The sequence below is a fragment of the Rhinichthys klamathensis genome, unplaced genomic scaffold (genome assembly GCF_029890125.1).
Source record: "Rhinichthys klamathensis goyatoka isolate OS25496 unplaced genomic scaffold, OSU_Roscu_1.1 h1tg000378l_1, whole genome shotgun sequence".
NCBI classification, from domain to species: domain Eukaryota; kingdom Metazoa; phylum Chordata; class Actinopteri; order Cypriniformes; family Leuciscidae; genus Rhinichthys; species Rhinichthys klamathensis.
In genome coordinates, this window is record NW_026606885.1 from 917,726 (window position 1) to 941,780 (window position 24,055).

Here is a 24,055-nt window from a genome sequence, read left to right on the forward strand (position 1 = left end):
AGGTACAAACTCGCAGCCGTGTCCTTTATAAAAATTCACAACGACTTCTCTCTTGCCCAAAACCTCAGAACAGAAACATTGAGGATAAATTAATATTTCGATAAAACATAATAATAATTATTTTTTTAATAATAATAAAAAAAAAACATTGGTGTAAAGAAAATACTTTTTTCTTTTTGGTTTGATTTTTTTTTAAATTGAACTACATTTAGAAGTCTGAAACCAGTTGAAAGGACTCCTGGACCAAAGCTAGTAGACAAGAAATCACATGAAGTCAAGAGGTTTTTTTTGCAGGATTCCTCTCTTAATTTTGCTTTGTGGGATTCTGAACATCCGTTAGAAAAAGCAGAAATAATCTTCTGCTGTCTTGTGCTTGGGTTACTCACATGGTGGTGGGGACTTGTAGATATCATCTAACACGCAACAAACAAACCTCTGCAAAATGTTATGATGTCTTCTGGCATTGATATTCTGAAATTAAAAGAGATTAGATACATTTTAGAACATTCTGCAACATGTAAATCTACATTGAAGAGTGAGTTTTACTTCATGTCGAAATGGCTAATGTTTTAAAGCTGAGTGAACAATGGTAAACCATATAACTGAGCGTGCTTGGTGGAGGAAAGTCTGGCCTATTTGCTTTACTCAAAAGAAAAGCTCGTAGATCATTCACCTTACAAATGACACCTTACATCCGACAGCCTGTTAGTGCGGTTCAGCTCTCCTCTGGCCCAGGCGCTGATGGACATTTCACCAAACAGATGTATTTCGTCATCATACTGCACTGTTTATTCACACAAACATGATTGAAAAATTGTGAAATTGCTGTGGAGAGATTTGGGACGTTGCTGGCGTAGTAACATAGAACAATACTTCCATCTAGTGGTGAGATGGAGTTTGTGTTCACCCTTGTGTAGGCCTACTTAGAGGGGATTTGTGAAGTCAAGACATGTGTGTGTGTGTATGATCATTGATGGTGCTTTTATGTTTGTACTGTGCAAAAACTTTGACTTGCTTGCATTTTAGAACTTATAGCAGGATGTGTATGAACGATAGATATATGAGTTCATGAGTTCCTCAGTCGTTATCACTGGGAGCCGTTATCAGTGAAATGATACAAGGACAGCTGACGCTGTGCTAGATGAAACCTGCTGGATCAGAAATCAACCTTTACACACTCTAATTATTCAGTTTATTCAATATATTGAGAACAGAGAGAGGGAGAAATGTGTGTGCGTTGACGTTTTTTTCATTAAGTGTTTCAGACCCATAATGTTGAAATCCTCTCTGATCCGCTGTAGCCTATGTGATTTTGAAACATGCTGATTTGGAATGAATTATGGGTCCTCTCAGGACAGTTGTTGAGGAGGTTTGCCACGTGCTGACTTGCAGTATGGGATTTGGAAAGGAAGACCCAGGGTCTCTAGCTCTCATTCGGCACACTGCACATGGGTTAGGAGAGGTCAAACCTGTGCTATAGCCAAAACTTACTCTATTTAAGAAAGAAAGAAAGAAAGAAAGAAAGAAAGAAAGAAAGAAAGAAAGAAAGAAAGAAAGAAAGAAAGAAAGAAAGAAAGAAAGAAAGAAAGAAAGAAAGAAAGAAAGTGGAATTAAAATGAATTAAACTGTCAACTTTCTATTCATTAAAGAATCCTGCGAAAACTGTTTTACAGTTTCCACAAAAATATTCAGCAGCACAATGTTTTCAACATAATAATAAGAAATGTTTCTTGAGCAGCAAATCAGCATAATGATGATTTCTGAATGATCATGACACTGAAGACTGCTGATTCAACTTTGCCATCACAAGATTAAATTAGATTTGAGAACATATTAAAATAGGAAACAGTCATTTTAAATTGTAATAATATTACATACTGTATTTTTAAATGCATTTAAATAAATTTTGCCTTGGTGAGCATAAGAGATCGTGCCGAGCCTTAAAACACACTTTAAAATGATATAGGCCTAGTGTACATTTTCATTCTTAATTTTTTTAACAAGCACAAAAAAAAAAAAAAACATGGGCATTTTCCACTCAGAAAAAAAAACATCATTATGAATGAATGAATAATTTAATTGATATTATTTTAGATAGTAGATATAGAAGGTAAAAGAAAGTGAATGATACCCCCCCCCCCCACTCCTCCTCCTCCTCAGATTCCCAGGTTCCTGAGAGAGGATGCAGAGGTAGGATACAGTACAGACATATCTCAAACACCATATGGTAATATTCACTAACTGTTAAAGATTAGACATGGGCTCTCCTGGAGGAGTTTATCTGTAAGAAGATCAAATGCGCTTGGTTTTTTTGATTTATGTATTATTCTGTGGTTGAACTTCAGATAGAGAAAACAGATGACTGGATGCTGACCATTTGACATCCAATATCTCCCTTGCCGAGTAATAAGATTTCTTTCAGACCCGCTTTCAACTGCAGTGTGTTTTTGACCCACAGGGTGACGCGCCAGTCTTTTCGACGACACTTTACTTTACGACTATCTCCTGCGCTTTATGGCAGCTGCTAATGTCCACATGGTCGCTCGTGTTGTGAGCTTTTACTGTCTATGGTTGTGAGCTTGCCCGAGTTTTAAAACAGTTTGGAATTTATTTTACACTTCAAGTGTATTCCAAATACATTAACAGCATGGGGAAGACTAAGAACACCAAATTCAAACGACCACCGTTTTCTCCTGATGGTCTTGCAGCGACTCCTGTTAAACAGGCTGTTGAAGAATCAGAAGATGAAGACTCTCCGGCAGCGGAGCTACTCGATAAAGTAAGCTTCCAGTACTGTGACAACTCTACAGAGTTGCAGTAAATTAGGTCTAGGAATCCGAATACCCCAAAACACTGAGATAAAAACAGTATTAGTGTATCAGGTTAATATGGAGTGTGTAACGTTAATGACCGTGTCAGCTCTTTCTCTGATGGGATGTTGACATTGAATAGATAAATCGAGTCAGCAAACCTTCTTTACGGCTGAACTGACTGATTCAGCTGTCAAGCAAGTGAAATTCAGCTATTCAACTCTGAACCAGACAGTCTTTCTTAACTTACATATGTGGGTTCAAATATATCTTTGAACTTGTAATTTTCTCTCTCTCTCTCTCTCTCTCTCTCTCTCTCTCTCTCTCTCTCTCTCTCTCTCTCTCTCTCTCTCTCTCTCTCTCTCTCTCTCTCTCTCTCTATCTATGTGTGTACAGTTACAGAGTCCATCAGCAGATGTGCGGGAGTACGCCTGTGCCAGTATCTCTCGTGTTGTACAGCAGAGTCAGGCGATCCCAGGATTCCTCCAGAGAGATGCAGTCAGGAAAATCGGACCTTTACTGCTGGATCGCAGCCTGTTGGTCAGAGAGACTGCTGCTGGAGCTCTCAGGTACACACACACACACACACAATCTCTAGTCTATCGCTCAGGTGAGACTGACATTCTACACCTGAGCTGTAGTACTCAGCAACCATGGAACGGAACTACACATTTTCACAAGCGTGCAGTGAAAAAAACATAAGATGAAATATTAATTATGTTTCATTCTGAACCCTGGTTAAATGGAATCTATCTTGCTTCACATTTCACATTGCTCATAATTTACTGGGGCAAATAATTAATCCATAAGCGGGTTTTCATAAGCGGGCGTTTCATACTGTACTTTCCTGAAACCCAGGTTAGTGTTCTTATTTGCATAATTGCGGTCAGGGCTGGACTGAGACAAAAAATCGGCCCTGGCATTTTGGCCCAGACTGGCCCACTACATATGATCATAAACACCACCTATCTTTGCATGCCCTTGAATATGTATACCAACTCCTATTCCTTAAGGGTTAGTTCACCCAAAAATGAAAATGATGTCATTAATGACTCACCCTCATGTCGTTCCAAGCCCGTAAGACCTCCGTTCATCTTCAGAACACAGTTTAAGATATTTTAGATTTAGTCCGAGAGTTTTCTGTCCCTCTATTGAAAATGTATGTACGGTATACTGTCCTTGTCCAGAAAGGAAATAAAGACATCATCAAAGTAGTCCATGTGACATCAGTGGGTTAGTTAGAATGTTTTGAAGCATCGAAAATACATTTTGGTCCAAAAATAACAAAAACTACGACTTTATTCAGCATTGTATTGTCTTCCGGTTCTGTTGTCAATCCGCGTTCATTGACGCTGCTGACGTGCTGCTGACGTGTTATCTTGTGCGTCTATGTTTTCGGGTTCAAATAAATATGGCTGGGCAAAAAAATGCAAGTTTTTGATACACATTCTTAGCACCCAATAAACTGCTCTGGGCATTCGTAAACCACGCCTCAAATACGAGAAAATGAACGTGGTTCCCAGGGGTCTGACGTTAGCCAGGCTAGTTAAATTCAGCAAATTTAGTTTCCTACATTCCTGTCATAGCCTAAGTGGTTTGAAAGTAGTTCTGCTTACCGCAGGCTCTACACTTTCTCATCTCTCTCCTCACTATCATTATCAGCCACCGGAGCTGATGAAGGTCCTGCTGCTGCAGAAACATATATTTTAACACATTTTACAGTGTCTGCTTGAAGGGGCTGTTTGTACGCTATTTCTCAGTACATTCCTTGCGTTTCTTCTCCATCTCTCTGACTATTTTGACAGATACACACTGACACTGCACGCTCGCTCAGAGCCCAAAGGGGGGGGTGTTTAAAGATGTGATTGGGCCAGCCCAGTGTCAATCAAGAAAAGAACCAATGGGCCGCTGATCAACGTGTTTCATGGGCCGGTCTGTCAGAAAAAAAAAACTAACTGACTTTTTTTGACCAATGCATTACACCGGCACAAACCCAGCGCCGCCAATTAAGCAAAACAGAACGAATGGGTCGCCGATGTACGAATTTTATGGGCCTTTAAGACAAAAAAATTAAATATATATTTTTTAATAAAGAAATGCTGCTTCTTCACTCAATTTGTCAAATTTTTCATCACCATTTGGCACTTTTTTTTTTCTCTCAAACGCTGATTTATACTACAAACTGTGTTTCTGTGACTGCCCAAAACACATGAATATGAGGCAAGCAATTTGCTGTCTCTTGCTAAGCATCTAGCTGTACTGCATCGATTCACACTGTACAAATTTACCCTCTGCAATGTAGGCTTAAATCCATAAAAGCGTTGCTATAAAAACTAAGTGATGCAAACCCTGCTTTTAAATTACAAATGTTAAAGTTCTTCTACCCGGGGTTAAAGGGTTTTAGAATAGCAATAACCTGAGGTCAAGCGTAGTGTGAAAAGCCCTATAGAAACTGTCACACAGACTGCTTGAAGAAGTCTTAAAAAGACTGCTTCAGCATTTATTGTATAGAAAAGAAAAATGGTAAATATGTATGTTTTAATGTCATTATTTCTCTCTTGAATAGTTTTTGTAATGAACATCTTAGTGAATTATATGCTTGCTATCACTATTACACAGGTCTTTGATACAAAACTCCTCTGCTTTGCGGATTATTCTGTAAAAATGACCCTCTGTTTTACAGGAATCTTAGTGCCTGTGGAGGCCCTGGAGTATGTGAGGACATGGTGAGACAGGATGTGCTGACATCTCTGTCTGCTGTCCTGAGGGAGGTATGAATCCTGGATCAATTCACTTTAAACTTTTCTCTATTTACGTATATGATGAAACGCGCACAGGCATGTATGCGAATTCCTGCGAAAACCATCCCGACAGTCTAAAATATAAACGCTTATAATAGGGTTACCATCGTGAATGAGGGTAAGACAAAACACATTTTGGAAGAAGGATTGATGATGTATTGACTTTAAATAAAATTTTTGTTAATATTGAACAAAAAAAGTTACGTAGTGTACCTTTAAATGAGAAATGATTTGGGTGTACTGGCCATTAACTTCCAAATAGTCTTAAACCAACATAAAAAAGAATTGATAAGATCGTGGATCATTATCCTGCCTGAAAATATTTAGGCCGCCCACCCCTAGTGAGGAGGAGACATTTTTTTTATTCATGAGACTGTTGTGTGTGTTTGTGGAGAACAGTGCTGTGCTGGCTTTGACGTGACGACCTCTCCTGTTATGAAAGGACAGAAACACACGGTGGAAGACGTCACCAATGAGGCAGTAAATTTACTTTGGAACCTCTGGTAAGACTGAGCTCAAACTAACTCTTTTTGTGGTCATGACAGATTGCCATTTATACCTAACAAGAGTATTAACAAATGTGTTAGAAATGCCCTTGAGTGTTTCTTGTGACCACTTGACAGTGCATCATCATGCTTTATATTGTCCCTAGGGCACTGTTTACATCTGGTATATATAGACAAGGGAGACACATTCCCGGTTACTCCTAGTGTCTCTTTTGTCCACTTTCAACTGCTTCTGTCTTGATTTCTTTGAGGGGAGGGTCTTTGTGCGGTTAAATGTATGGGCTTTTTCAGATCTTTCGATCTAATAGACAAAATCATTTTTCTTGCACAATTTACACATGAACGCGAGCGTAGACGACGGAAAAACGTACAGAGAGCAGCTGCTAGCGCTCTTCACATAATGTTTACGCATTAGGTCAGTAGGCGAATAGGCCATCTTTGGTGGTAATCTTTGATTACCTCTGGAAGTGGTTGAAAATGGACAAGCTCAAAATGTTTTAGACCCTGTTTACACCTGTTTTTACCGTCGTCCACTTGTGATCTGATCGACCAAAACACTTCCTAATACTAGGTGTAAACAGGGCTTAGATTGATCAGTTATCATATTAAAAAGAAATGTAATTTAGCAAAACATTAAGTGATGGCATTTAGAGTATTACTTAGCATGTATTTAAATTAAAACAAAGCATGAAGAGTTGTGCTGTAACTGTTCAAAATATGTTCAAAAAGTTGACAGGGTTGCAGTCTTGTATGATCTGTGTGCCTCTGTCTGTTTTCTTTGTGGCTGTGTAGTGAGAGCAGTAGCACAGCAGTGTCAGTGTTCAACAAGTCTGGACTTCTAGATATTCTTCTACACTGTCTACAGAGGCACCCTCAGAATATGGAGTTGGCAATATCAGCAGGTACACACACATATACACACACACACATATATATATATATATATATATATATTAGGGGTGGTTAATCTGTCTGATTTCCCGATTCGATTCGATTACGATTATTGAAGTCCCGATTCGATTACAGTCGATTTTCGATTATTAACGATTCTCGGTTAGTGATTATTGATTTTCCATTTCACAACAGTAAATGAAAATACACTACAAAGTGATTGCAGTATTAAAAAAAGTCAGCTGCTGAATTACTTAACTCTTTTACTGAGTAACAACAACTCAAAGGACTTTCTGTGTCGTGTATGTAGCTTATGTTCTGTAGAACATGAATACATCACATTGTGCTGTGACTCATCAAGTTGAACTAAACAATAACAAATAAATGAAAGGCTTATTTCCTTTAGGAAGTAGATCAGAACCAACATACTGTAGAAATTGGACAATTTTCTTCTAGAAAGACAAGGTGTTGTTCAGGTGGAGGAAGACTGCAGGTTGCAGTCGAAACATGTCAAGGTAAAGAAAAAGTTTTTTCTCCACCTGAACACCTTGTCTTTCTAGAAGAAAATTGTCCAATTTAATCATTAAGAAGACAAAATGAACATTTTTGAACAGCTTACTGTAGCTTCAGCTTATATACTGTACTGTAGAACACAGTGACAAAATGCAACACACTAACTAGACAGGCCTTTATAATTTAGTGATATGTTGTTCTTTGAGTGTAGGCCTAGAGTCTCTAATCTCTAAAAATCTCCAAATGCTCGACGTGAAACTGCGGTCTTCCGTCCGACCTTTTACTATCGTGTCAATTGATTTTGATATGCGCGAGGGAGAGAGAGACCAAGACAGCGCTCGTGTTGTTTGAAGACGTGAGAGTGCGCGCGGCCGGGGCTCTCTCTCTCTCTCTCTCTCTCTCTCTCATCTCTCTCTCTCTCTCTCTCTCCTCTCTCTCTCTCTCTCTCTCTCTCTCTCTCTCTCTCTCTCTCTCTCTCTCTCTCTCTCTCTCTCTCTCTCCTTCTCTCTCTCTCTCTCTCTCTCTCTCTCTCTCTCTCTCTCTCTCTCTCTCTCTCTCTCTCTCTCTCTCTCTCTCTCTCTCTCTCTCTCTCTCTCTCTCTCTGCTCGCGGCTATCAAGCGCAGCAGTCATTTTTTTCTACATCACTCACCGATCAAAAAAGGCTTTGGCGGGTGTCATATGGCTTCTCATATTTGTCGTGTTTTCCGAAATATTTTAGTTTTATTCCACAAAGCTTACAAATAGTGTGGCTCTTGTCCAGCTCCTTTCCCCCCTTCAACTTCACAGAAGCCAAAATATTTCCACACGTCAGCTTTTAACGAGGAGGGTGTTTGGATATCGCGTCAGTCATCGCGTCTCTGTTATGTGCACAACACAGACGGTCCGGGCACTGCACTTCCGCGCTTCAGAGTTCCGTCAACATATTACGTTATTATAAATATATATATATATAATTTTTTTTTTTTTTGAAAATCGATTTTTATTCAGAATAGTCCACGTCCGCATCGCGATGCATCTAAGAATCGATTTTTCCCCCCACCCCTAATATATATATATATATATTAGGGGTGTAACGGCTCACAAAATTCACGGTTCGATACGATACACGTGTCACGGTTCGGTACGTTTTTCGATACAGCAAAAAGAAAGAAATGCCAGAGAAACTTCCTTGATTTATTTATTTTTTATTATATTTTTATTAAAACTAACATCATAAAGCATGATATTTTTTTTTACTTTGAGCAATGATGGAGCTATACTTTACTTTTATTAGGAGAATATAAAACAAAACAGCTCCTTGGACAAAATGAAATGTTATATTGTAGTAGTTATAAACAAAGGTTTATTTTAGTTCAGATTAACATTTGAGGGCAGCAATTGTATTCATAATGTCAAAATAAAACTGACGTAATGTTACTTGAAAGCATGATAGCCTACTATTCCTGCCAAACGTCCATGGTTACAGTGTGTTACTACAGTAAATCCATGGTGAACGTTGCTGATCTGTGGACACTGAATAGTTCATTCATGGCACAATGTTTCTTCCTGGTTTCCACGTCAGCGCTGTTTGATCCATTAATAATGGAGAAATGTAAATGTTTCTCACTAGATCTCGCAGCGGTGTTATTACTTCAATAGCGAATTCAAAAGCTTTCTTTACTGGATGTCTCAGCGCTGTGTAGTAACAGTGCTGCTTAATCAAGATCGGCTCGCGCTGCATTGGTCCACTCCAAACTGATAAACAGTCCGTCAACCACATAATAACGAGTAGCTCAGTTTCATCCCGCTTTCATTATGCTTGCTATTTGATGTTGGGCAATGCTATGGTCGCGCCAGCATCTCGAGTGCGCTTGCCACGCGCCTACATTTGAAATAACGAAATTTTGGTCGGCAGGAAAAATGGTCCAACGAACAGGGCTTAAAGTATTCCGGCCGGGGGCCGGATTTCCGGCTTGAGGGCAGGTCCGGCCTCCGGCGCAGGCAAAATTTATTAATCAGGCTGCAAATTACAGTCGGAGGCACTTTCGGCGCAGACGCGCTTGGAAAAAACGAGTGCGCCGCTTCCATTATGAGCGCGCATACCGCGCGGCTACATTTGAAACTGGGAACTTGAATGCGGTTTAATATTTTCGAGTCAATTGATTTCACCTACCAATCATATGAGAGGAGCGCAGCTCTAACTAACGTCACAAGCCTATCAGAAGCAGAGCAGTGCGCGTCCTGGCAACAGTGTGATTGAGATCCATCCATACCTCACGTTAGCGTTGTCGGTGAAAGCATGGAGCGCAGAACTTCAGAAACAACATCAGACCTGACTTTAATGTCATCATGGATGAAAAGAAAGGAGATGTGAGTTGGTTGATTTTGTAAATTAGCTCAGGTCAGCATAATCATATTTTCTGTCTACACCTTTTGATGTTAGCCTTATGTTGACTGAGCTAACATTAACATACACTGCTGCTAGGTAACTTCAGACTGTTAGTTAAATATTTAATGTAGAACATTCTGTGTAGCTTACTAAAAAAAAACATTGTGTAGGCCTACCATGAAAACGAGTCCACTTTAAACCGCTTCATTTTCTGTCAGCAATGTATGACAAGTAAAGTTAGTGCTGTCAACGTTAACGTATGCGATTTCTTTTTTTTTTTGTCCAGCTTTAATGTTTTAAAATATTTAACACAATTAACGCTGCATCCGTTCTTTGTCATTCTTTAGCTAGGGTTATGATCACGCTCTTATTAGTTATTAGTTTGTCCACCAAATGCTTTAAACCATTAATGTGCGACAAGACAAAAGAGAACACACTTCAGTAAATGTCCTCCTCACACACACACACACACACTAGGCACAAAAAGTCGCGAACCAGTATCAAATTCTCTTTCGCGCTTGAACGAACAATAAGACATACATTTATGCCAAAATGTCCGTTTTGTCGAGTATCCTCACAAGAATCAATCATTTTTAACCTTAAATGAGTTAAATAAAATCTTAAATGGAAGTAAAGAGTAGTGAGAGAATAAGACGCGTGAGATCCTGTCACCAGCTGTAGATCTTAAAGTGACAGTAGCCACTAATTCTGTCTGTCAGTAAAGTTAACCAAAGAACAAAGGGAACAGAGAAAACTACTAACTACTCTTTGACTAAAGAACGCTTGTAGCTTTAATAAGGATTAATCTAATTTAATTAATAATTTATGCAGTGCGGACTATTTTATAACCCTAAAATTGTGGGGGAAAGAATTTTCACCGAGACAGCATTAGCTATATTAATATCAGTGATACTGGCCTTCATTAATAAAAAGATGCCATAAATGGTTCCATTTGAAGATAAGTCAGTCTGTGCAGTGCAGTCCACCCCCCCCCACCCCCACCCCCCAAAAATTTCAGGCTCAGGATTTTTTTTTTTTTTAAGCCCTGAACGAACGGTTCGGTTGGAAAATGCGTACCGAAAACCGAACCGAAAGCCTCGTACCGAACGGTTCGATACGAATACGTGCATCGTTACACCCCTAATATATATATATATATATATACACACTCACCTAAAGGATTATTAGGAACACCTGTTCAATTTCTCAATGCAATTATCTAATCAACCAATCACATGGCAGTTGCTTCAATGCATTTAGGGATGTGGTCCTGGTCAAGACAATATCCTGAACTCCAAACTGAATGTCAGAATGGGAAAGAAAGGTGATTTAAGCAATTTTGAGCGTGGCATGGTTGTTGGTGCCAGACGGGCCAGTCTGAGTATTTCACAATCTGCTCAGTTATTGGGATTTTCACGCACAACCATTTCTAGGGTTTACAAAGAATGGTGTGAAAAGGGAAAAACATCCAGTATGCGGCAGTCCTGTGGGCGAAAATGCCTTGTTGATGCTAGAGGTCAGATGAGAATGGGCCGACTGATTCAAGCTGATAGAACAGCAACTTTGACTGAAATAACCACTCGTTACAATCGAGGTATGCAGCAAAGCATTTGTGAAGCCACAACACGCACAACCTTGAGGCGGATGGGCTACAACAGCAGAAGACCCCACCGGGTACCACTCATCTCCACTACAAATAGGAAAAAGAGGCTACAATTTGCAAGACCTCACCAAAATTGGACAGTTGAAGACTGGAAAAATGTTGCCTGGTCTGATGAGTCTCGATTTCTGTTGAGACATTCAGATGGTAGAGTCAGAATTTGGCGTAAACAGAATGAGAACATGGATCCATCATGCCTTTTTACCACTGTGCAGGCTGGTGGTGGTGGTGGTGGTGTAATGGTGTGGGGGATGTTTTCTTGGCACACTTTAGGCCCCTTAGTGCCAATTGGGCATCGTTTAAATGCCACGGCCTACCTGAGCATTGTTTCTGACCATGTCCATCCCTTTATGGCCACCATGTACCCATCCTCTGATGGCTACTACCAGCAGGATAATGCACCATGTCACAAAGCTCGAATCATTTCAAATTGGTTTCTTGAACATGACAATGAGTTCACTGTACTAAAATGGCCGCCACAGTCACCAGATCTCAACCCAATAGAGCATCTTTGGGATGTGGTGGAACGGGAGCTTTGAGCCCTGGATGTGCATCCCACAAATCTCCATCAACTGCAAGATGCTATCCTATCAATATGGGCCAACATTTCTAAAGAATGCTTTCAGCACCTTGTTGAATCAATGCCACATAGAATTAAGACAGTTCTGAAGGCGAAAGGGGGTCAAACACAGTATTAGTATGGTGTTCCTAATAATCCTTTAGGTGAGTGTGTGTGTATATATATATATATATATATATATATATATATATATATATTAAAAAAAACTCTTCAAAAGTTAAAAAAAAAAAGAAGAAATGAATACGTTTATTCAACAAGGATGCCTTAAATTGATCAAAAGTGACAGTAAAGACATTTATAATGATACAAAAGATTTGTTTAAAATAAATGCTGTTCTTTTAAACTTTCTATTCATCAAAGAATCCTGAAAGATTTGTATCATGGTTTACACAAAAATATTAAGCAGCACAGCTGATTTTTACATTGATAATAATTATAAAAGATTCATGAGCATCAAATCAGCATGTTAGAAGTATTTCTGAAGGATCATGTGCCACTGAAGACAGCTAAAAAAAAAAAAAAAGAAAAAAAAAAAGAAAAGTTATTTCAAGTTGTAATAATTCAAAATAGTACTGTTTTTACTCCCCCTCAGATTGTTACATTTTACATTGTTTTTTCCCCCTGTGTAGCTCACTGCTTGCACACAGTAACAGAAGAGAACTCAGAACTGGTGCGCAGTGTGAATCCAGGGGTATTTGGCATCTTGGACAACATTCTGTCCACCACACACACCAGTATGGAATACACTCTCCTGCGCACACTGGCTGCAGGTAAAACAACATACATTTTTTTACAACATACAGATGGTACTCAACCAGAATGCTTTTTTTTGCGGCAGGAAAAGCATTTCTGCTCTTGACCACTAAGTGGCGCAATAACCATAGATGTTATAAATGTTAGATTATGTCTGTTAAAGCTATGGTATACGATTTTGAAAATCGGTCGAGAAAGCCTGAATTTTTTAAAAACTCATCCCGCCCCTCCACACACACACCCCTCTCCTCTGTGCTACCTGATCCCTCCCACCGGGAAACGAACTGAACTACGTCACTCAGTCAAGCTGTGATCACCGGTAGTAAACATCGGAACTGAGATGTAATGTCAGTTCATGTAATGTTCAATCTAATGACCTCGCCAATGACACATCATATGTAAAATTGCCTTTAGAAACTTGAACTTAGTTGCTTCATCAACAATTCAATGTCACGTTTGAGTTCACGTCAACGCAAGATTAGCAACACATGAAATGTTCTAAATTCCCCACCACCATTAGTATAATCCTACTAGTATTGCTAAGGTTTTCAGTAATTGTTATTGCAGCACACAGCGCATCTTGTTCAAATTTCGATCGGCTCGAACAGAAACCCGTTAGGCCTACTGAAATATATTCAAGGACTAGTGTTGTCACGATACCAAAATTATTGTTTCGATACCGATACCAAGTCAAGAATTGCGATTTCGATACTTTTTCGATACTTTTCCTGAAAAGGGAGAAACACTCAAATATCATTGCTGTGCTTTATTTTAAAACTGGGACAACATTCCAATCATAACACACTAATAAATGAACATATGCACAGCAGATAGGCTATATTAACCATTTGAACAAAATATGAAAATTATAAAAAATTAATTAGAGCAGCATTATCTCAGTTATCATAAGAAACATAAGATTTTATCAATATCAATGCCACTGACGATTCTGCTTATCGATCCGATTCTTTAACGATTCTCTTATCGATTCATGATAGCACTGTGTGGAAAAAAGTAGTCATATGCTTTTTCGGGGGGAAAAAACAAGTGTTTTTATTTGTTTTATGTAATTTATGTAATAAATGAACTCTTATTACAAAGTGTTAACGATTAGTTATACACCGATTCAGACAGATCAGTTGTTTTAACCATTCATTAAAACGAATCGGTTCAAATGAGTCATTAGTTCGCGAATTGGACGTGTCATTATCGGACGTGTGCGCGTTGTGTGATTATCCAGGCGGTTAGGACATCCCACTGTCATCACAGAAAACATTTCATGACTGGATAGTTTTTTTCGTTTATTTAAAGTGTGGTTTATGTCAGCTGAATGTGCGGAACGATTCAGAGAAGATAAGGCAACGTATTTTACCACAATTTACACCCAGCGGTAATTCAGAAAAAAAAAAAAACTCCGAATGCTCCACATGAAACTTTAGTCTCCCGACCTTACCATCGTGTCGAATTATTTTGATTAATATGTGCGAGGGAGAGAGAGAGAGCAAGACAGCGCTTAGTTTTGAGACGGTGAAGCCTTGTTTACCTTGTTTATACTTTCGCCTGGCTCCGCAGAGAGAGAGAGAGTGCGTGCGCGCGACCGGGGCTCGCTCGCTCTCTCTCTCTCTCTGCTCGTTCAGTTCACGCGCCCTGTCACACGCGCATGAGGAGAAAAACACAGACGTCCATAGGGAGGCACTGGAAGCGTGCAACACACACCAACATGCAATACTCTTTTACAAATCTGGAACGCGGTCATTCTTAGAAGTATCGATACTAATAAATTTAGGTATCGTGAAGTTTTTAATTTCCGAGTATCGCGATACTTTTGAAGTATCGGTGCACCGTGCAACACAAGAAATATAATTACTTTGACCCGTGATAGGCGATGCTAAACGGCTAACATTCCAATGCCGACCGACAGCATGAGCAAGTTGTCAAACTGATAAAAAGGTATTTATGTAACACGTCACACCATAAAAGTATAAATAAATGTTTACCTGCTCAACAAAAAGTCAGCCGTGTCAGCGTCGGTCTTCAGTCCCAGATCTTCCTGAAGCTTCCTCCAACGGTCAATGGTGGAGGGTCCATATATTTATCCTACTCAAAGTTCGGCGTTCTTCACATTTTTTTTTATCTCTGCTCGTTCCTCTAATGACTTTCTCTTTCGTCCTAACTTTACTGTAGGGACAAGCAGGGGACGCTTGCTGCTGTCTTTTTTTTTTTATCCATTGCTGATATGCTACTTAGCTAGCTACCATAGACTGTCAGCTGCTTACGCGCTCAATTTCATGACGCAGGAGGGGGGCGGGTGCGGTGGAGATGCGAGCGCCAGGCGGAGTTTCAAGTGGAGCTGGTGATTGGATGAGAGCAGTTGACCAATGTAAGCTGTCCGGCCGGACAGCTTACATTGGTCAACTTCTCTGTGGCTGTACAGCCAATAGAGTGAATGGATTTTTTTCATTCTTTTTTCTATTCCTATTGTTAGGATTGTACTATATAACCATAACCAGCATCTAAACGAGGATATTAATAATGAACAATCTTTGAAATCGTATACCCTAGCTTTAAAGGTAGGGTATGGGATTTGCAAAACGGCCGGCAGTTTTTGAAAATACACAACTCAAAAGGTCCTACCTTCTTTCCTCCAACGCTGGCCCTGACTCCACCCATTCGAAGAACATGGATGCGCAATCATGCATTTGCAAAACTCAGATGCGCAAGATTGTACTTACTCTCTATCTCTCTGTACCGGGGCGACTTGCACTTACTGTGACTGGGTCACAAGCTTTGAGTATGCGCACGAAGGGGACACGCGCGCGAGGGGTATGGTACGACTGTTTGATTGACCAACTTTCAGTCCAATGATTCTAGGTGGTCTTGGAAATGATTGGCTGGAGTTTTTCGAGTCCTGCCCGTTCCACAGATGATTCTAGGTGGTCTTGGAAATGATTGGCTGGAGTTTTTCGAGTCCTGCCCGTTCCACAGATGATTAAATTGCTTAATTTTCATTTCAGTGCTTCTAACTCAGTGGCTGTAAGTGGGTTAGGAATAGGATTTCAAGTGATTTTGAAAAAATGGTCAAAAAAGAAAATCACATACCCCACCTTTAATATGGAGTGGATTTATCACAGATCGTTTTCGCGCCATGTGGAGGTTTACCAAAAAATACTATCAATAAGATTTTTAAAAATCACATTCACATAACCAAATGTAGTTATCTAAAGCCAATGTAAGCATTTGCTGTTTATGAATTCAAACAGAGCAGGACATGTCAAAATTGTCTTTACTTTTTCGTGGAGTGCACTTTATAATGCTCTACCAACACCCTCATTCCATAAAAACAAAAAATCTTAATAAGCCTAAGTATTATGTTATAAACTCCTTCTAATTATATATAAAAAAAAACGATAGAAATGTGAACTATTAGGCTACACATTTGCATGGGAGTATTAAGAGTGATTGCGTAGTTTTCTAATAGGCTTCATGAATTAGTAGGCTTTGCAAGGGAGTATTAAGAGTGATAAGTCAATAGCCTTGTGAGCAGGCTCCAACACATGCTGCAACTGCACTTCAGGCTATTCGAGCTCAAGGTTTAGGCTTTTCAAGCCAACATAGCTTGTTCACAAGCTTTAGCCTCTAGTTTAATATTTGTCACAAATAAAAACATTTGAAATGTACATTTGATTCGATTTTTATTTTAACAAAATACTATAGTATTAGGCTGTTTATTTTGAATTGATACTTATGATAACAACATTTTTAGGGGTGTGCTGGTTTCAGAATTGGTGATGACGGTTATGAAGTGAGTCAAATGTGACGGTTCGTAACATAACCGTCGTCGGGGGAGGGGGCGGGGCGTTGCGACGTTCGTCTGTTATAGGACAACTTAGTTTGAATAAACGAGCAGAGTTATTTAAAATTAACAGCAAGACGACTAGCAGTGAATTTGTTTTCCATTAAATGAATCGCACATAGTAAACAAATCCTTAACAAAAAAAAAACGTATCGGTTACCTAACGTAACCTCGGTTCTCTCTTAAAGAGGGAACGAGTATTGCGTAAGTTAGCTTACGCTACGGGAAAGATTAATCTTTTCGAGATATTGAAGCCAAAAAATTATCCTTAATTTTGTATTCATTGTCAACGCAGTGCAGCAGACCTAGAGCAGGCTGTCTAGCGTTCTCATTGACTGCCCTGCGGCAACTGCAGCAGCCTACCACTGAGCCTGGCGTGACGTCACGTCCAATGAAGGGCGCTCGTGCCCTCATCGCGTCTTAGCCCGCCAGAATGGGCGTGGCTTAGCGTATATAAGCGGGTCTCGGAGGCTGTTTCCCTGGTTTTCATCGACTGAAGCGAAAGTCACTCGTGGCGCGAGCACGGCCTCGCAATACTCGTTCCCTTTTCTAGAGAGAACCGAGGTTACGTTAGGGAAGCGAGGTTACGTTAGGTGACCGATGCGTTCTCTTACGAGAGGTTCTCTCGTATTGCGTAAGTTAGCTTACGCTACGGGAACCCTTTGTCAAAGCCGTGCGCGCCAAGCATCCACTCATGAGTCCCAAGGAATCCCGGGGATCCCAGATTTAAGCGGGAAATAAGGCGGCCCAGCCTGCCACCACACATGTCACAAATTGAAATTCCGCTGGACCATGCCGCTGGAGACGAGCTCCAGTTCACGCGCCGGCGCCTCTGTTTCGTGATTATATCGTCTGCTATATTTACTTCTTATTTATTAAATCCAGGCAATTGGTTGATGAAACATTGATTTAAAATTAAGATACAATTAATACAAAAAAATTGAGATGACTGACAGTGATAACGTCTCTGGTTACTCATGTAACCGTAGTTCCCTGAGAGGAGGGAACGAGACATTACGTATGGGGAAATCCATTTTCCTCGAATTATGAAGTCTGATTTGAATAACTCTTTTGCTTGCAAATAGCCAATGGCGTTCCCGCAATGACCTGATTGGCTGACACTCCTCAATATAGGTGACGGCGGGCGCCAAAACCTCAGAATCTTAGCTGAACGAGAGTAAGGAGACTGTAAGTCTTTCCCACACGGCAGGTTACGTAATGTCTCGTTCCCTCCTCTCAGGGAACTACGGTTACATGAGTAACCAGAGACGTTCCCTTATCGAGTCGGTCTCTCGACATTACGTATGGGGAACAATAAAACCCCTGCCGCGTGGGAAAACCCTGCCCAGCTCGCAACGAGCTCAAGTATAGCACAAGCACTAATCCCTACCTCACACAGCTCAGGGTCAGGCACCGGACCTGGTTGAAACACCTATTGGCACAGAGCCAAGTCGGAATCCGCACCAACGTAGCCCCTCCCTCCTAGTTAAGCAACGCTGAACTGAAGTGAATGGGGAATTGCAGCAATGTGATTGGTGCTTAGGAATACACTGCCGGCTTATGAATGCGGGCATAATAAAGGGACACAATATATAGTGAACATGATAGCTATTACTAAAAACTCGCACTGTCTGCCCGACTTGGTCGAACCGCAGCTAGAGCGCGCGCCATCCGGGGCGTGTCTATAGCCTAATCCAATGACAGCTCAGCTCCCTCTCCCTGCACTGACAGTACATGTGGTGCGAATGAAGGAATATTCAAGCCGCCTCGCTCCCCGGAGGAAACTCGTTATCAAAGGGTGTTTCCCCACTGAATGGCCATCCAGCACATCACGAAAAGCAGCAATAGCGGCCACGTAAACTTTCAGTGTAGATGGCGAACTGCCAACATCCAGACGTTCCTGTAGGAAGGTCAAAATAATGGAAATATCGCAATTCCTGGGGTCCTCCTTTTTGTCAACACACCAGTTAGCAAACACCTTCCACTTCAGAGCGTATAAGCGCCTCGTCGAAGGAGCTCTAGCCTCTGCTATTGTCTGTAGCACCCGCTGTGATACTCCGCGCTGATCTGCCACACATGCAGGTCCCACAGCTCCGGGTTGGGGTGCCATATGGTGCCCTTCGCCTGAGATAGGAGGTCTCTTCTCGGCGGTATCCGCCACGAAGGGGAAAAAGCGCCATGTTCACTAGCTCCGGGAACCACGGCTGGTTGGGCCATTTGGGCGCTACCAGGACCAACGCACATCTCTCCTCCCTGATCTTTTGCAGCACCAGCGGCATTAGCTTGATCGGAGGAAAAGACAGTGCGTCTCCCTCTAGAGGGGCCGTCGTCAATGCAAAGTATAGCGGGCAGTGGGCGTTCTCTTGCGATGCAAAGAGGTCGATCTCCGCTTTGCCAAACAGATTCCAGATCATGTTTACCATCTGCGGATGAAGCCTCCACTCCCCGTGCACAATGCCATCCCTGGACAGCATGTCCGCGCCGCAATTCAAACTGCCCGGCACGTGCACTGCTCGAATCGACAGTAGTACTCTGTCTGTCCATAATAACAGCCGCCTCGCTAGCCCCTGCAGGGATCGCAAACGTAAACCTCCCTGGCAATTTATGTACGCCACCACCACCGTGTTGTCTGTTCTGATGAGAACATGATGGTCTTTCACAAACGGGAGGAAAACCTGCAGCGCTAGATGAACCGCTTCCATCTCCAAGCAGTTTATATGCCAGCGCGTCTGGTCCCCTGTCCACGTACCGAATGCCGGTCTGCCATCACAGAGGGCTCCCCGTAGTGACCACTACGCGTCTGCCCAAAGCAGCCCCCTGCTCGAACATGGTCGTGTCGAACCAAGGCGCTAGAGTCTCCAGACATGAACGCGTTATAAGGCGTTCCGGTCCTGCTCTCCACGCCCGCGGCTGTACTCGTCTCTGTAACCAGTGTTGAATTGGTCTCCTGCAACAAGCCCAGTCTGCAGACGGAGGCTGCAGCTGCCATCAGACCGAGTAGCCTCTGAAACGTTTTTAAGGGGATGGCTCTGCCTTGAACGAATAGGGCTAACGTACTCTGAATCGACTGGATTCTCGACTCTGACAGCTTTGCGATCATAGCACGTAATTCCAGTACCGAGGAATGTGATGGACTGGCACGGTTGAAGCGCGCTCTTCTGCATGTTCACAGACAGTCCCAAACCTGTCATGTGGGCGAGGAGTCTGTGTTTGTGTTCCTCGAGGACACTCTCCGACCGCGCGATGACTAACCAGTCGTCGAGATAGTTCAGAATGCGCATTCCACTGAGCTTCAGGGGAGCAAGCGCTGCATTCATGCACATTGTAAATACACGGGGGGCCAGGGCCAACCCGAACGGCAACACTTTGAACTAGTATGCCACACCCTCGAATGCAAACCGAAGGAAGCGTCTGTGATGCAGGGCTATCTGAATGTGGAAGTATGCATCCTTTAGATCCACTGCAATGAAGTAATCGTCGGGCTGAATGTGCGCGAGGATCTGCTTCACTGTTATCATTTTGAACGCGCGTTTCGCGAGCGCTTTCAGTAATCTCAGATCCAAAATGGGGCGCATACCTCCGTCCTTCTTTGGTACTAGAAAATAATGGCTGTAGAAACTGGATTTTTTTTCGCTCTTCGGGTACTGTCTCTACTGCTTGTTTGGCCAGGAGAGAGGAGATTTCTGCCCGAAGTAACGGAGCGCTCTGTTCTGACACCTCTGTCATAATCACACCGCCGAAGCGGGGTGGTCTGCGAGCGAATTGGAGCGTATAGCCGCGTATTATTGTGTTTAAGACCCACTGTGATGCCGTCGGTAGCATCGACCACGTGCTCAGGTGACTCGATAAGGGGGGCTTTAATGAATGCTGTGGCAGGGGCTGAGCACATCAGGAACGCTGCTCTTTTTCCCCGCCGGGTGCCCTTGGCTGCTAGAGGCCGGCTTCGCACCAAAGCGGGGCTTCCTGAACTGCCTCTGGCGGAAGGGAGGCTCTGGCTCGCGACGCTCTGCCGTGCTCGTGGACGCGCGTCTGGTAGGTCCCGCCGAGCGCTGCGCAGAAGAAGATCTGGATCTCGCTGCAGGGGGGGCTTGAGACCGTTTCGGCAGTAGATGAGGCATCATCCTAGATTGTTTGACGGTCTCGGCGTACTTGTCAGATAACGACTCCACCGCAACACCGAAAAGGCCCGTAGGGCGCGTCCAGGAACTGCTTTTTATCCGTATCGCGTAGGGGTGTCACGATTCTCCAAATCTTTGATTCGATTGAATTTTCGATTCTAATGTCACGGTTCGATTCGATTCTCGATTTTTACATTTTTTTTTTTAAAAGCACAGGTTGCTATGCCATTTTTAGAATATACTTTTATGCAATATAATATCTGACGTTTGTTGGCAATGTACCACACTACATTGTCAAATTTAAAACATTTATTAACAACATAAAGTGCTTATAATATAATACCTTATATCTTTATTCAATTGGAAACTTAAGCAAAACAACCTGTCATATTTTGCCATAACCTGCCATACGCAGATTATAAAATCAAATCAGTCATTTTAAACTGTCTGCGAAATGCAATTTCACAAACAGCGTCAGTGTTCAGCGGTGTCGCATCCTCTCTCTCTCTCTCTGTCTCTCAAAATGGGTTGCACAAGGCAATCGTCAAGCGCGCTGCTCTCACGTTTCGGGAGTCGTGACATGACGGAATTGTCACTTAATAATCGGGCCAGCATTGCATCATGAGTAACTAAAGTTTACCATTTGCACATCTTTTTAAGTCTTACCAGTTTTCTTTGCACACATACATAAAGCCGCCTCGCAAACAGGCAGATGACGACATTCAAGTTCACAAAACAAACAAACAGTTGTTGATTTAACAGATAAATCTATGTTTTTGTGGAGATGCCCTGCCATGTTAGTCGTGCTGCCAGTTGAAGAATATGGTACATGCACATAGCAGAGCTTGCAAACTGTGGCTTTTTTGAAGCGCGAACGTTGAACGTGAACGTTGACAACATAACTCACTGGAAATCCAAAATACTTCCACACCGGTGACTTCAATGAAAGAGTAGACGGTTCAAGTTCTGTCGATGGGTCTCCTGCATCTGCAGTTGCCATGCTATCTTTTGACTGGCTGTTGCTAAGTTAGAGGTGGTTGACTCTCAGCACTTCAACACGCCTGTTTTTTTCCCGTGACATGGGGGCGTGGCAGCATCGACGATTCCATTTTTTAATTCGAAGTTCGAGATTGTGACTTAATTTTGATCGATTTCGATTTAAAATCGAAATCGTGACACCCTTAGTGTCGCGCATCCCCGACAGCGTCAGCCACAGATGGCGCTGTAGGGCCACAAGACTGCCCATATTGCGGCCGATTCCCTGGGCGACCTTTTTTGACGCCGCCAAGGTGAGATCTGCCGCCGTGCGCAGTTTCCTGTGCAACTCGGGGTCCAGGCTTCCCTCATCCAGGGAACCTAGGAGTCGCGTCTGGAAAACCTGCAGAATTGCCATCGTGTGGAGGGCAGATGCTGCATGTCCAGCTGAAGTGTAGGCTTTCTCAGCGATGTGGGCAGTAGCGCGACAGCCTGGAAGGCAGTTGGGCGGTCTTCCAGCCGGGAGAAGACGCTAGATGAGCCGCGATGGCATCCTCGACGGGAGGCAATCGCGCGTACCCCAATTTCTCCGCCCCTTCCACTGCAGTCAGCAGCTGGGTACCTTGTGCAAGGGCTTGGGCTGAGTAAGGGGAGCGCCATGATCTGGTGAGCTCCTCGTGGACCTCCGAAAAAAAGGGCGCGGGTCCTCGCAGGGCTTCAGCCTGACGGCCCGCGCCGAGGAAGGAACCATCCATCCATCTCTTCGACGGCAGCTCCTTGGGCGCGGTCCGCTCCATATCCGCCACAGCCTCTGTGAGAATGGCCAAAAGCTCCGCATCCAAAGAGGCGGGGGCGCCTTCAGACGGAGACTCGGACCACGCTCCCGGGTCGGAGGCACTGGTAGACATGGCGTCGTCATCGTCGTATCCAAACGAGACCATTTCCCGCGCTTCCTTAGGAGGGCGATAACAGGCCTCAGCGTAAGTTAGGGGCTCTGCCACTTGAGGGTGGCGTGGGTGTTGGGCCGACGTCAGCGCCTCGACAGAATCCACGGATGGAGTTCTCTGCCGTCTCCCGGTCCGCGGCTCGACGGCGGCAGACTGGGGAGAGGCAGGAGACACAAGGCCGTCGTTACGTGTAACGGCCAGCCTTGCACGAAGGATCTTGATGGGAAGCTCCTCACAGGCAGGACATCCCGATCCCCCGAATGCCGCCTCCGCGTGGGCCCGACCCAGGCACAGCACACACAGTTCGTGTGCGTCCGGGAAATCGATGGGTCCACCACACATGCGGCAAAGAGACATGATATAATCCACCGGAACGCGAGAGGGGAAAAACTCCTTACTATATTCCGCTCTGAATGCGTACATCAACGGTGAAACAGACTCGAGTGAAGAAAAAAGATTCTGAGGTTTTGGCGGGATCGCCATTGGCTATTTGCAAGCAAAAGAGTTATTCAAATCAGACTTCATAATTCGAGGAAAATGGATTTCCCCATACGTAATGTCGAGAGACCGACTCGATAAGGGAACCAAAGCAACGGAAGAAAAACAACAAATTTCAAAACAGTGTTGGCTGAATATGTTTATTATAGCTTTAAAAAGACTAAACATTTTTGTTGACTAAAATGACAAAAAATAATAATATTGCATTTTAGTTCGTTTTTAGCACTTAACCTCATCATAAAAAAAAAAAATTCTATGCTTTCACTTTCCTTTAATCCCTTTCTATTATTGATTATGCTACTCTGAGCAATGTCTGAAACTTTGTATTTTGAGCACTTCCTGTGTTTATTTGCCTCTTCACGATGAATCGCTTGCTGTATTACTCATTTGTAAACCGCTTTGGATAAAAGCATGTGCGAAATGAACTAATGTAAATGCTTTAAACATAAAAACTAATAAAAATTAAAAATACTTAAAGATACTTAAATTGAAAAAAATAAAACATATCGCACATTTTCAAGGTTTACATAAGTTTTGGGGACAGTATTTATTTATTACAGGTTTAGTGTTTATTCCCTGTGCGATTTTATTTAAAATGAGGAATTCAGAATCTTATTCTTATTCTTGAGACGTTTTACATTTGAATTGCCAAAGAAATTGCAGCATTGCTGTGTAGAATTAAAACAGTGTGAAATGAAAAGAAAGAGTACAATGCAACAACATATTAAGAACAGAAGTTTTCCTTTGCTCTCTCTTGTGTATCTCTTTCAGGAAGGTTTTT

At 42.4% G+C, this 24,055-nt stretch overlaps 1 protein-coding gene across 1 annotated transcript in view; it reads left to right on the forward strand.

The window, feature by feature from the left end:
* The first annotated feature begins 2,508 nt into the window (after positions 1 to 2,508).
* heatr3 (HEAT repeat containing 3) overlaps positions 2,509 to 24,055 on the forward strand; it is a 53,896-nt gene continuing 32,349 nt past the window's right edge. The window contains exons 1-6 of the mRNA XM_056233810.1: positions 2,509 to 2,779; positions 3,207 to 3,379; positions 5,494 to 5,581; positions 6,011 to 6,114; positions 6,910 to 7,019; positions 12,760 to 12,900. Of these exons, the coding sequence (XP_056089785.1) occupies positions 2,648 to 2,779; positions 3,207 to 3,379; positions 5,494 to 5,581; positions 6,011 to 6,114; positions 6,910 to 7,019; positions 12,760 to 12,900 (748 nt within the window). The 5' untranslated portion in view covers positions 2,509 to 2,647. The remainder of the gene's footprint in view (positions 2,780 to 3,206; positions 3,380 to 5,493; positions 5,582 to 6,010; positions 6,115 to 6,909; positions 7,020 to 12,759; positions 12,901 to 24,055) is intronic.